At 37.3% G+C, this 13,758-nt stretch overlaps 1 protein-coding gene across 1 annotated transcript in view; it reads left to right on the forward strand.

The window, feature by feature from the left end:
- Positions 1–13,758, forward strand: part of MAST4 (microtubule associated serine/threonine kinase family member 4) — a 168,583-nt gene that overhangs the window by 57,441 nt on the left and 97,384 nt on the right. Inside the window, 1 exon segment of the mRNA XM_008568933.1 lies at positions 1,240–1,328. Within this exon segment, the coding sequence (XP_008567155.1) occupies positions 1,240–1,328 (89 nt within the window).

Below are 13,758 nucleotides of genomic sequence, written 5' to 3' on the forward strand. Positions count from 1 at the left end.
TGTGTGTGTGTGTGTGTGTGTGTATTTTTATATATATATATTTTTTTGGCAACTGGCCTATATGGGGATCCTTTGACTTTGGTGTTACAATACTGCACTATAATCAACTGAGCTGACTGGCCAGCCCTCCTTTCAAATATTTTATAGGAACTCTAAAATATGTCAACTCACTATACCTACTTTAGAAGTCAGGTGAAAACTCCTGTTTCAGATATCTGTTCGGAAAATTCCTGTCTCAGAGGTCTGTTCTGAATTAAGGAATTGCAGTAAACTCATAATGGCGGTGGCAAGTGGCACAAGTGTGGGAGATAGAGCCACAGTGCCCCGAACCTTGTTCTAGGTGAATTAAATGAAGTAACTTGCTGTTTTTATAACCCTTACTGATAATAGAGAATGAAATGTCAATCTATATTAAGAAAAGCAAATGAAGATAAAATATTATCCGTTTCACCATCAACATGTTTTGAATCTGCCTTATTCCTTGAGGCTTGTGGGAGTTAACTTTATAATCAAGTTAGCATTTTATAACCTCCTACTAGCAGAAACAGGAGAAAGTAGTTGCCCTGTGCCTATATGTACTAATTTATTTCTACTCACTGGGTACTCAGGATAAAACCAATAACTAGCATGCTTGTGAAAAAGGACCGTCACTATTATTTTAATACACTGGAATCAGCTTTATGATTCCAAAACATTTACCTTAGTAAGGAATTTGAGTGCAGTATACAAGATGAAAAATGAATGAGTCGTGAAAAACATTTATCTTAGGCATCAGATCTTCTGTCGACAAAAGGCACAGATATGAAATTTGTCTAAATAATTAGATTTTTAATTAGTGTATTATTGTAAGATTAATGTCATTGCACTTCATTGCATGTAATTTTGTATTAGAAATTTTGTGTCAACAAAGATGCTACCTGTCGTTTGCTGATTTGAATCCTTAATTTATCACTTGTGTGTATGGCATGTCACATATTTGCAGTCAAGAGCTGAAAGAAGGCATTTGCATATGCTCCACTGATGGTGAGGAATATTGATGATGTTATGCTATATGAATACATTGTATTTTAGGCAGCCACCCTCAAATATTAGTGAATGCATAATAATTTGCAATAATTTTAACAATAGCATGAGCAGATAGGTTGTTCAACCTAGCCTATGCTTACTTCTGGATGTGCTTGAACATTGTTGATGCTATATTCTCTTTTAAAAACTTTGTTTTCCCTTTCCCTTTGATAGTTGCCGAACAAGCAACCGGAAAAGTTTGATAGGCAATGGACAGTCACCAGCATTGCCTCGACCGCATTCACCTCTCTCTGCTCACGCAGGTAATCGATTACGCTCTCGTGAGTTTTGTTTTATTTCTTTTTGTTAGTTTTTGAAATAACTTAGGTATTTTGAGATTCAGGTGTGTCTTCGCATCTTATCTTGGTATTCCTGTTGTTTTATCACCAAGTTCTTTCCGATAGGTTAACCCAAACCTTATTCTCTGTCTGAGTGCTTGGACTCTGAAATATAGAATTTCTTTTTCCATGGGGTCCTTTTTCAATGATTTCTTTCTCCATTTCTAAATTTTTGGATGATGCAAGTCATGTTTCCATGTTAGGAGTATCTTTGCGAAATGCAGACATGATAGCTTTCATGAAGAGGATTAGTTTTAAGTACTACTCAGCACGTTTCTCCCTGAAATTGAACTTGTCTATTCTCATATTGTGATAGCCATTGAAGGGATGATGAAAATTCAAGAGATGAGGCCCTTGGCCCCAAGTGCTTTATAGAATTATAGGAAGGTAGAGCCATATTACAGAAACTGCAGTGAAGACTGTTTTTGTATGCCTTTTTTTTTCAAAGTTCTATCCAAGGTGTTGCAAAGAAGAGAAGGATTAATTCCAATCAGGAAAATCTGGGAGAGTTTGAAGGAGTCAGTTGCCCAGGATGTGTTGAAAGATGGGTAACGTTGGCAGGTAGAGATGTTCAAAGTTCTATCCAAGGTGTTGCAAAGAAGAGAAGGATTAATTCCAATCAGGAAAATCTGGGAGCGTTTGAAGGAGTCAGTTGCCCAGGATGTGTTGAAAGATGGGTAACGTTGGCAGGTAGAGATGGGATGAGAGAAAGGGAATTCCCAGCTGTGTGGGAAAAAACAAACACCAAAGTGTGTGTTTTTCCTCCACTCTTACTCAGCAACAAGCACAGTCAACACAGAAGACAGACATCTGACTTCTGTGACTAAATGTGTAGGGTTTTTTTCTCTACACACCAAGCAATTTTGGAATTCTCCAAAATGGATGTCCTCTAATTCAATTCTAACACTATCTATCTGAAGACAGTGTCATACCCCACAAGTTAATCACTTGTGTAAAGTGATTGATAAAGTGTAAGTAAAGGTCTTAGTCCCCAAGGTTGCTCCCACTCCAGGCCAACCAGCTATAAATTGGGGCTCCCATGACCCCCTCGTTAGGTTCAGGTCACTTGCTGGATTGGCTCACAGAACTCAGGGAAACACGTTTACTGATTTATTATGAAGGATATTACAAAGCATGCAAATGAAGAGATGCATAGGGTGAGGTATTGGGGAGGAAGGGGTGCGGAGCTTCCATGCCTTCCCTGGGTGTGCCACCCTCCAGGACCCTCCATGTGTTTAGCTATCCAGAAGCTCTCCAAACCCTGTGCTTTTGATTTTTTATGGAAGCTTCATTACATAGTCATGACTGAAGCATGGACAACCATGTAGAAATGTGATTGGACAAAAAGGGTTATGATCTAACATTAGCAGAGTGGGTGGAGAAACCAAGTAAGCCCTGTCTGTCCAGATTCTTCTTGGCCACACTGTGCAGCATTCCTTCCTCCTGGGTATGGGACAGGACCCCTTCTGAAATGAGGGTCTTATGACCTTCAATCAGATAAGATAGGTCAGAGAATTTCTTTATGACTAACTCTAAGACAGCAAGGCTCAAGAAATTTAGAACAGCCAAGAACCATAGATGAAAACCAAAATATATATATCATAATATCACACGAGTGTATGGCTAGAGTGTGGGATGTATGTGCTAGACTGTATAAGAGAACATAAAAATGGAAAGGCAGATGAAGGTCACAGAGTGGATTCAGTTTTGACTTTGAGTGCTTTTTCAGGATTTTTAGAAGGATTTGTGTTTTAGAAAGGTTGTCTTGGGCTGAGCCCGTGGCGCACTCAGGAGAGTGCGGCACTGGGAGCGCAGTAGCGCTCCCGCCGCGGGTTCGGGTCCTATATAGGGATGGCCAGTGCACTCACTGGCTGAGCGCAGTGCGGCCGGTCTCAAAAAAAAAAAAGAAAGGTTGTCTTCAGGATTGTGAAGGATGATAGGTTGAAAGCATGAGCGATTAACCCTACTTCATTGTACTCTTGTGACAATTCTAGATTGACACTGATGGGCTCTCAGTGATCTTGATTTCATATTTAAATGTCAGACTGTCACTCTCCCCCAGAAGGCAGTCCTTGAGTTCAAGGGAGCTCTCAAATTGAGAGTGGGAGTTGTCCGTTATATGTTTGGGGAGAAGAAGGGAGAAAAAGGTATTGCTCCTTTGGAATGAAATGTTATTTTCCCCATAATAATAAATAAAAGGTGATAAAGTAGAAGGGTATAAGATAAATTGATAAAATTATGATACTGTAAAATGATCGCTAACATCCAGAAGTATGTCTCCCAGGTAAACTTTAGAAAAGCTCTTGCACACTTGAAGACATATTATAGACTGTGCATAGCAGCATCGTTTCTAATAGATAAACAATTGAAACAACCTAAATGTCAGTTGGAAAGTGGATAAATGAATTGTGGCATAGTCATACACAGAGTATTGTGCACATAGAAAACAAATGAACTAGCCCTGTACATATCTACGTGGATGAAACTCAAGATCTAGTGCTGAGCTGCAAAAGCAAGTCACAAAAGCATATTACTTAAACTATTCGTATAAAGTTAACATGATACTACATACAATATTTTGTTTAGAGATATGTATATTAAATATGTTTTTTATATTGTACAGGCACATGTTGCTTAATAATGAGAATATGTTCTGAGAAATATATCATTTAGGAGATTTCCTTGTTTTGTGACCATCACAGAGTACACTTACACAAACCTAGATGGTATAGCCTACTGTACACCTAGGCTGTATGGTACAGCCACAACAGTGTATGTGGTCCACCGTTGACTGAAACATTGTTATGTGGCACATGACTGTATAATATAATAATTATATCTCCATATTAATTATAGAATATATTATATATATGTTTGTAGTAAGAGTTTAAAGGAAAACATGGTAATCTAAAAGACCAATTTCATGACAGTAGTTACATCTGAGAGGATGTGAGGGGGTCACAATTGGGGACAGGGTAAGCAGTTGGTGATATTCTATTTCCAAAGCTGTGTGATGAGTACATAACTACTTATATACTTATATGCTTTTGAGATTTATATTGCCTCATTGCCATAGTGGTAAAAGGCTGCAGAGGGTCAAGCAAGGCTAAATACCATACTTGGAGGCTGGAATTATATCTTTTTTTTTTTTCCTTCAGTCTTTCTGTTCCTCCAGCACCCAGTACGTTGCCTGGCAGTATATAGTAGGTGCTAAGTGAATGATGAATTCTGTCGCTTACATATAATTCAATAGTGATTTAAAAATTTTAATCCTACTCATCTTTGTAGTGTTTTGTAATAATTTCACCATCCTTTATGTGCTCGTTGATTAGTCTTTTATTGCTGTGATTTTCTTCAGTGCTAATATTAAGAAGGGAGAAAATGTGGTTAAGACTTTAATGATCCTTTTAATTATTTTTCTTTTCTCCATATAAACTTAGCTTGAATTCTTTTCTCTTCAGCATTAATTTTATTTATGTGCTCGTTGATTAGTCTTTTATTGCTGTGATTTTCTTCAGTGCTAATATTAAGAAGGGAGAAAATGTGGTTAAGACTTTAACGATCCTTTTGATTATTTTTCTTTTCTCCATATAAACTTAGCTTGAATTCTTTTCTCTTCAGCATTAATTTTAGAATTTAATCAGAGGAGTGGGCAGAGAGAAGCCTGTTGTTCAAGTTCTGAGAGTATTTTTCTTTATGTTATGGAGCCAACAGGTTGTTATTCACTCAGAGGCAGTAGATGTCTGTCAGACTTTTTGTGAGAAGTGGCATTTATCACGGTCTGGTAGATTCCTATTTCTGTATGAAAAGATGAAGAAGAAAATGTAAGCTCAGTTAAGCGTCAGTCCCCCGTGTTGATGATGTGCAGTGCCACTTCACACACCCTGCCTTTTACCTCTGCCTCTCTTGCGACATGATGTTACTTTCCATCCTGGGTTCAATACACAGCATGCCAGGTGAGGATTCCTAGTTGTCTCCATAGAAAACAAGAGAAGGAATCACTAGCCTATAAGATGAAGCTACACTTCTGTTTTTCTTAGGTAGGGATTCTGTGAGCCAGGCCACTCGTCACTGACACATGAATTTGTACCCATCATATGAATCAGTAGAGACAGAGACAGTACCTTATTTGTGTAGGTGAGTCAGTGGTACGCCAAGGTAAAGGAGATACTGGCAGAGTGTTCTGGAGCACATCTTCAAAAACCAAGTAGTGTTTGTGGGAAGCCAGGGATTCCTAAAAGAACAGTGAATAGAACAGTCCCATTTTAAAAAAGACAATTAGAAAATCACAGGCACCTAGTTCCAGGAAGATTTGAAGCATAAAATATAATCCAGAAGTCCCAAAGGAAAGGACTAGTATATCCTAAAATGACAATTTTTATGTAATAAACAAAATCAAAAGAAAATAGTGTGAAAATATGTTTGTGCCCATAACTGATTGCCTGCCCATCTGATTGCCTTAATATATAAAAAACTTGTGTAAATTGAAATGAAATGGTGAATACACCAATATAAAATGGGCAAAAGATGCAAATAGCGTCTCATAGAAAAAAATGGCCAATAAAAATATAGGAAATGATGCTTTATTGAAATCATAAGAGACATGTTAACAAGGATAATGAGATATTATCATTCCCCTAATAGTGTTAAAATTTTTTTTTAATTGACAAAATCCAATGATAGCAAAGATGTGGGGAAGCCGTCCTTCTTGTATGATGTTAAGTGTCGATGTGAATTAGTATAACCATTTATTTTGATTAGCACTTTGCAGTATTTGTTAAAATTTCAAATGCATTTACCCTTTGGCCCAGCAAATCCTTATAAAGGAAGTTATCTTACTGATATTCTCACAGAATAACAGAAAATCATAAGTGTAGCATCGCTTGTAACCAGCAAATGGAAAGGGAAGTCATTACCAATTTTTTATTTAACTTGTCCTTCAGTAAGGGACTGGTTAAGCAAATAATGATTTGGGTGTATAGCTCAGCACTGCATGGTGGTTATAAAGAATGAGGTGGGTTTTAATGTGCTGGTATTGGAAAGATGCCCCAGATAGATTGTTAAGTGCGAAAAGCACATGTTGTAATTTTGTGTGTGTGTGCTTTAGAGTGTATACACTCATGCATACAAACTTATGTATTCATGCGTATTCACAGGGAATTTGTAGAAAGACGAAGGAGGAACTGTTAACAGTGTTTATCTTTGGGAAATTGGAAGGTAGGGAAATTAGCATATAGTGCTTTTATAATAAAAAGGCTTTACAATAAAACCAGAAAGTAAACAACATAATGTCTGTAGTAGTTTTCTGTTGCTGTGTAACAGATTACCAAAAATTTAGTGGCTTAAAACAACATGCATTTTTTTTATGTCTGCAAAATCCCTTCTTAGTAGTACCTAGATTAGTATTTGATTAAATAATGAGGAAACCATCTTTAGAATTCTGCCTACCATAATATCATTTCCATGTTGGATTTTGATCTGTTTATGGTTAAAAGTATGAGCTCTAAGAATGATACTTACAGAGGATGAGCCACAGACTAGACAAAGATAAGTAACTGAGACCCAGTGATCCCAAGCTTTTAAAGCCCTAAGGTAGTAAATGTAGCCCTATTGGCCAAAACACATATCTTTTTGTGTCTTCACAGGTTGTTTTACCGGGAATTTGCAGATGAGTACTTTGATTCATTTATAACAGGGTTTCTGGAAAGAAAGATGGGAAGGAGCCTTACGTTCCTATTGGGCAACTCTAGGAATTATGAAAGACAGGAAATATCCCTAAGCCTATGTATATATAAATAAATTTTGCTTATAAAGGGACTTTATTTCTTAAGGATTAGTCACCAGTGTATTTGATGCAGCTCTGTTCACCGAGCCCCTCTTCAAAGATATAACTGAGATAAAGGAGGCCCAGAAAGGTGAAAATAATCAGAGAACTGGAGAGCGTGTATGAAAACAATACAACTCCAAGTGGACACTTGGAAAACCCAGAAAAGCATTAGGAAGGTACATGGGCAACAAAGCAAAACATCCCAAATCCCACTGTTCAAAATGAACCACTACGAACATTTCAATGCACATCCCTTCATTATCTTTCTCCCTCCCTACCACACCCTCACCCCTGGGGCTTTGGCTTAAAAAGTACAACCCAGTTTACACATTAAAGTGATTTCCAAGGAGAAACTTGTGCATGAAATGTACATGATGATAAGATGTCACGTACAGTTTCTGAAATGAAATTTCCCTTTTTTTTTTTAAAGATGACCGGTAAGGGGATCTTAAATCTTGACTTGGTGGTGTCAGCACCACACTCCCCCAAGGGAGCCAACCAGCCAGGCCATCCCTATATAGGGACCTGAACCCGTGGCCTTAGTGCTCTCAGCACCACACTCTCCCAAGTGAGCCATGGGCCGGCCCTGAAATTTTCATCATTTCAGAAAATTATGAGGACCTTCCTCTTCTGGACTTGTTCAGTCTCTTTATGAGTCACACATGAAAATTGGTGTCACCACTTTACAACTTGCTCACCTTGCATTTGGGCTGTATCACTTCTACTCACTTCAGTCATGGAACTCATTCATCAAATGTGACTCTAAGTTGGATGGGAGTAAAGGCAATGGTTTTTCAGACTGGCATTGTAATGCGAAGAATTGAAAGTTAATAGTTGGGCAATGAGGTTGAGACGGGAAAAAATAACAACATGGACTAGTGAATTCAAAGAAGATAGTCTGGGATAGAACAAGATAAGCCAATATTCCAGTGTGCCAGAGATCGTCCTGAGAGCATCACTATTGTAACTTAGTGCCGTCCTTGATGTTGGCAAGAAACCTAATAATCCACTGGACTGAGAATGTAAACTGTAAACTTGGAAGACATGTAGTTGAGCAATAAGGGATTTTTAGTAAAACCTGAAAGTCTGGTCCTCAATTTCAACCATGTACTTACTCTGTTTACCAATGTGCGTATGACTATGTGTCATTTTAAGGATATGATAAAATTTCACAAGAAATTTTGTCGGCTCTGTTCCCATGACTCTAATCTTCAAAGCTTTTTTGGTTAAAAAATGAAATGTGGTTTTCTGATTGTAACAGTAAAGCTGATAATTTGTAGGAAATTTGAGAAATTACGTAGAAAATATAAATCACCTATAAACCCACTACCCAGAGTTAACTCTTCTTAGCAGTTTATTGTATTTTTTCCTGTATGTATTGCGTGTGTATGTATGTCTGTCCATCTGTCCATGCGACTGAAATGCATATACTGAAGCTTTTTATTTTTATTTTATTTATTTATTTATTTTTTAAAAGATGACCGGTAAGGGGATCTCAACCCTGTTGTTGTATGTAGTTGTTGTAGAGTTTCATTTTTTTAACAGGACTGTTCTTGCTCTAAGAATCTCCTGCTCTTCCTCTCCCTCTTTATCTCTTTATGCTTGACAAGTTTAGTGTAAGTGCTGCGTCTCTTTACCTTCTCATAGTTTTAATCTGTCAGTATATGGTGATGGTATTCCTAAGCAGTGAGCAAATTTTTGACCAAAAGAATTTTTCTGAATCCTTTCTAAACTTTATAGGCTAGCCTACAAAGGAGGGAAGATGGCAAGCAAAGCAGGCATTGAAACATTTTCTCTTAACTCCCCAGACTCCTAGGGGAGATTATACACGTACCTTTCTGCTTAGACGCTTGTGGTACCGTCAGGTTTTCATGCAGCACACAAAGGGGAGGCTGTTAGTTTGCTAGTGAGAGCAACTTAGTCACTAGAGATGAATGATCTTTAGGTGCCAGTGAAAGATTTCTCCTTAGATAAGGTGAGACTAGGGACATAGCCCTGAGTGTGATAGTGCCTTTTGTGTGCGTGTATGTGTGACTTTCATTTGGAAGACTTCAGCAACTTTTTCATGCTTGAAATATTATTTACCAAACTGAACCTGCTTGGTAGGTCTTTCATAAAAATATTCATTCAGCACGGCAGTGATCTCCTTTGGCTGCATATAGACATGATAGTACAAGACAGACAGTTCCTTTGCTTCTTTATATGTGGGAAATAGGACAAAGCAAGATTTTGTGCCCATGGAGTCATAGCAAATTAATTGTTAGCCTTAATAAGAATTAAGTTTCCTGGTGTTCCATATAATCACCCTTTCTTTAAAATGATGCCAAATTTCTGGTTTTGTTTTGTTTTATTTGTTTTTTTTTGCTCCAGAGGGATCTCTGACATGATCAATCATTATCACTTTTTTCTAATTATAAGATGATCTTAACAACATCAACTTAAACTTGTAAAGCATTGTCTTCAGTCCAAAGCACCTCAATGTCCTCCTTGTAGAGTTTCATTTTGTTGGTTAAAATAGGCAGGTGATTCGGCTAAATTTTATCCAGTTGATGCCCTTAGTCAGCCTTGGGTGGAGCATTACCTTGGAGTCGTTAATTTTATTAAAACCTTCAGTGGGCTGCAAGACCAGATGTCTTAATCTAGTGTGTGTGTTCAAGCTATATCATTTCACAATGTATCCGTTGTATGATTTTAAGTATTTCATAAGTCAGTTTCTCTGAATTATAGAGAATAATATCATCTTCTTATTCCATGCTGCACCCACAGTTTTTTTAGTCCTTAGCCTTTGTGTAATTGCCAATTGTTGGCCTGAGTAATGACACATCTTGCCCTTCCTGCTTAAGGAAAAGAATGATAAAATCAAATGGACTGACGTCAGTTGGTGTGTTTTCCTTGTTTTCGGTACTTTTTTGTGTTGAATCACTAATCGGGTGTATATACTCACATCATTAGTTTTTGTTAATTCTTTAATGCAGATGCATCTGCCCTGTGACCTGCATTTATCATTTTGGACCTTTGAGAAGACCATAATGTTCACATGTAATCTACTTCTTTTAATGTAAATGACTGACATCTTTCATATTCTCCTAATCTCTGAGTTTAAGAGAATTTAATCTGAATGGCCTTTGATTTAGCTTTTTATCTCTCCTTCATTATGAATTAAAGCTATTAGAAAATGACTCCTAAATTTAATTTTAAATCTCTCCCATGTTAACAAAAATGGTACCAGCTTTAAAAAAAAACATGACCTCCCTTGGCAACCACTCAGACAGATTTTGCTCCCCCATCCATTGGGAAGGGTTCTTTATTCTGTTTTTTCTTTTAAACAAAAATTTGCACCTTTTTGTGCGTGTGTTTATGTACCAACTGTGGATTTTTTTTTTTTTTTTTTTTTGGCTAGGTTTAGTTACTGAAGTGCCAGTTGGATCTTAATTATATATTTTTCAAGTTAGAATTGACAGTACTTAATGAAAGATTGGATGTGGGGTGAGAGGGAGCTGGCCAAAGGTGTCATCCAAAAGTCTTGCTGAGAATATAATAGGGTGGAGGGGCAATTCCCAAGGTGGAGGAGACAAGACAAACAGACCCGAGGTAATGACGAAGAGTTCACTTTGCGGAATGGTGGGTTTGAATGCCCATGAGACATCTAAGTGACATAAATAGGCAGTTACTGTTATATAGGTCTGACACTCAGAAATTGAGTCTGTGTTGGCAATATCAGTTTGGAAGCCATTCATTCATGGATGGTATTTAAAACCTTGGGAGGCAGGAAATCACTGAAGGGAGAGAGTTTGGAGTACGAAGAAGCAGAGCCTGGGGTTGGGGCTACAGTGTCAACATTTTGAAGTCCTGAAAGGACAAACGGCCAGCAAGAGACTGAGGAGCAGAAAGCTGGGAGGCAGGTGGGGAGGAAGAGAATGGAGTGTCACAGAATCCAAGAGAAAACAGGGCTCCCAGAAAGAGGGAGAGATCTTATTATCCTCAGCAGTGGCCGCCAGACACTTCACAGATGTTTGTTGAAAGAATAATTAACTGTTTATATAGAAATACACATAGCTGCATTTTACTCTTAGGATTGCAAATGTAGCTTATGCCCTAATGTAAGGCAAGGTTTGCTCTTCCACCTCCGTCCTCAAAAAAAGAGTCCTTTTAAATATTGAAGTACTTACAAATCCCTATATAGTACATTATTATATTAATTACTTTATTTTGAAAGTAGTTTTAGCAAACCTTTCATTTACCTTGTCCATAATATAATGTGTTTCAACCATTGCTAAAAGCTGAGAGGGGGCTATTGCCTTTCAAACTCTTTAATAATTTAGTTGCTAAGGTAATACCGATAAATGGCCTCACAAGTCAAAAGAGCAGTCAAATATGGGAGTGCTTCACCTAAATTAAAGAAATCTGAAAATTTCTATTTTCAATAGGAAATAGACATTGGGTATTCTCAAGGTTACTTTTTCTGTGAGAAAAGAGATTCTTATAAATATTGGAAAGGAAAGAATTCTTGAGAAACTGGAGCCTCAAAATAGACAATTTTTTTGAAAGTTATTGAGATAGGAGAATCTTTTTTTTTTTTTTTTTTCCCCCTTTTTGTCTTTTTTCATATCCGGCAACGGATCGCAACCCTCAGTGTCGCGCCCGTACCGGACCGGGACCGGCAACGGGATCGCAACCCTCAGTGTTGCTCCCACACCTCGCTCAGCCAGTGAGTGGGAACCGGTCTGTATGTGGGATCCGAACCCTTGGCGGGAGCGCCACCGCGCTCTCAAGCGGCGCACTGTAGCAGTGCGCCACCGGGCCGGCCCAATAGGAGAATCTTTTTAATTTTAGATTTACAAAATATTACAATTGGAAATTAAAATAATTGGTTTATCAACTTTGCCTACTTTTAGGTTAGACATTTTCAGATTTAAGTCTCATACACTATATAATTATATATTTCATTGTTTAAAAATATAAATGCACTTTTGAATTAATATATTAAATAGTATAAATGACATGTGTTGTTATGTCTTTAAATCTCTTAAAGTTTATACACTTAAATTGGGGGGAAATTTACTTTTTTGATCTACTAGTTGATATTGTCTTATGTCTAGGGTTGCTTTTGTTCTAAGATATGATAAACAATCACCCAGAAAGTAAAAGTTAGTAAAATCCTTACAAACTCACTTCTCTCCTCATCCTCGAGGTTTTCAGAACACGATGATTTCAGACTGGATAGCTTCAGTGACTGTCACAGTGGCTTGCTGTGGGTTTGGTGTTTCTGGTCCTGTGGTGAAGTTTACTCTTCACTAGCTTACCCCCAACTTATTTTTGAATTTGAGCTAGAAATCCTCAGCTGTTCATAAATCCAGACTGTCTTCCTCAGGACATTTTAGCTGGCAAAAGTGTGTCGATTTGTATTACAGACAAACTAACTGTTACACAAAGATAAAATAACTTGAGGCAGGAGTTCCAGTAGCATGGGGGGTGGCCTGTACCTACTGGGCAACCTATAATGGAAGTCTAAAAGTCTATATTTTGAATTCAAGTACATATGCTAAAGAGCATTTTCCTTTTCTAGCACATTTAAATATCATGAGCAGCAGTGCCATCTCTGTCTTTGAATTTACTCTGGTGTAATTACAATTTCAGCTTTAATGATGCTTTAATGCAGATTTCTGTATTGCTGTGTGCAGCAATGTGTGGGTACTTCTCCACAAAAGCCGTGCGAATTGCAGGCTTTTCAAGTTCTAAGCTTTTATGTTGGTAGTAACAGTGAGTAATTACAGAGCTCATAATGAAATGTTAAGGTGTGCACACAGTGGTAACCATCAGAAGCTTAGAGTTCACCTGTGGGGAAGAAGAGCCCATCGACACTCCTGCACTAGAGTTGATAGCAGATTTTGGTTTCCCTGGACGAGGGAGGAGAGAGGTGGAGAACATTTACAAGAGTATAAAGACAAGAAAAATCATATAGTTGGAGGAGGAAGAGATGATCTTTGCTTGAAAGAAGAACCTGAAATGTTTTAGGTGTGTGTAAAATGTGTTTTTAAAAACTTCTTTTCTATTTACAAAAGCTGTACATGTTCATTGTAGAAAATTTGGAAAATATGAGAAAGTATAAAGAAATATAAAAATAATCTATATTCTTATCCATTACTCAATTAACTGCTTAACATTTAGATATATGTATATTTATATATCTATTATAATACTTATAACATTTATATATACATAAATTTGTATGTACAAATTTATGTATACACATACATTTGTGTATGTGTGTGTGTGTGTGTGTGTGTATATATATATATATCTATATATATATATATATATATAACTATGAGATCACAGGTATATTTTTTGTGTCTGGGTCATTTTCTTTAGGCACTATATTTTAAGTATTTTTATATATCATTAAATGTCTTTAATTTTTTCTAATGCTTGGTTTTTTTGTTTTTTTGTTTTGTCTTTTTTTTTTTTTTTCGTGTCCGGCAACGGATTGCAACCCTCAGTGTCACGCCCGTACCGGACCGGGACCGG

The sequence above is a fragment of the Galeopterus variegatus genome, unplaced genomic scaffold (assembly GCF_000696425.1).
Source record: "Galeopterus variegatus unplaced genomic scaffold, G_variegatus-3.0.2 Scaffold453, whole genome shotgun sequence".
NCBI lineage: Eukaryota > Metazoa > Chordata > Mammalia > Dermoptera > Cynocephalidae > Galeopterus > Galeopterus variegatus.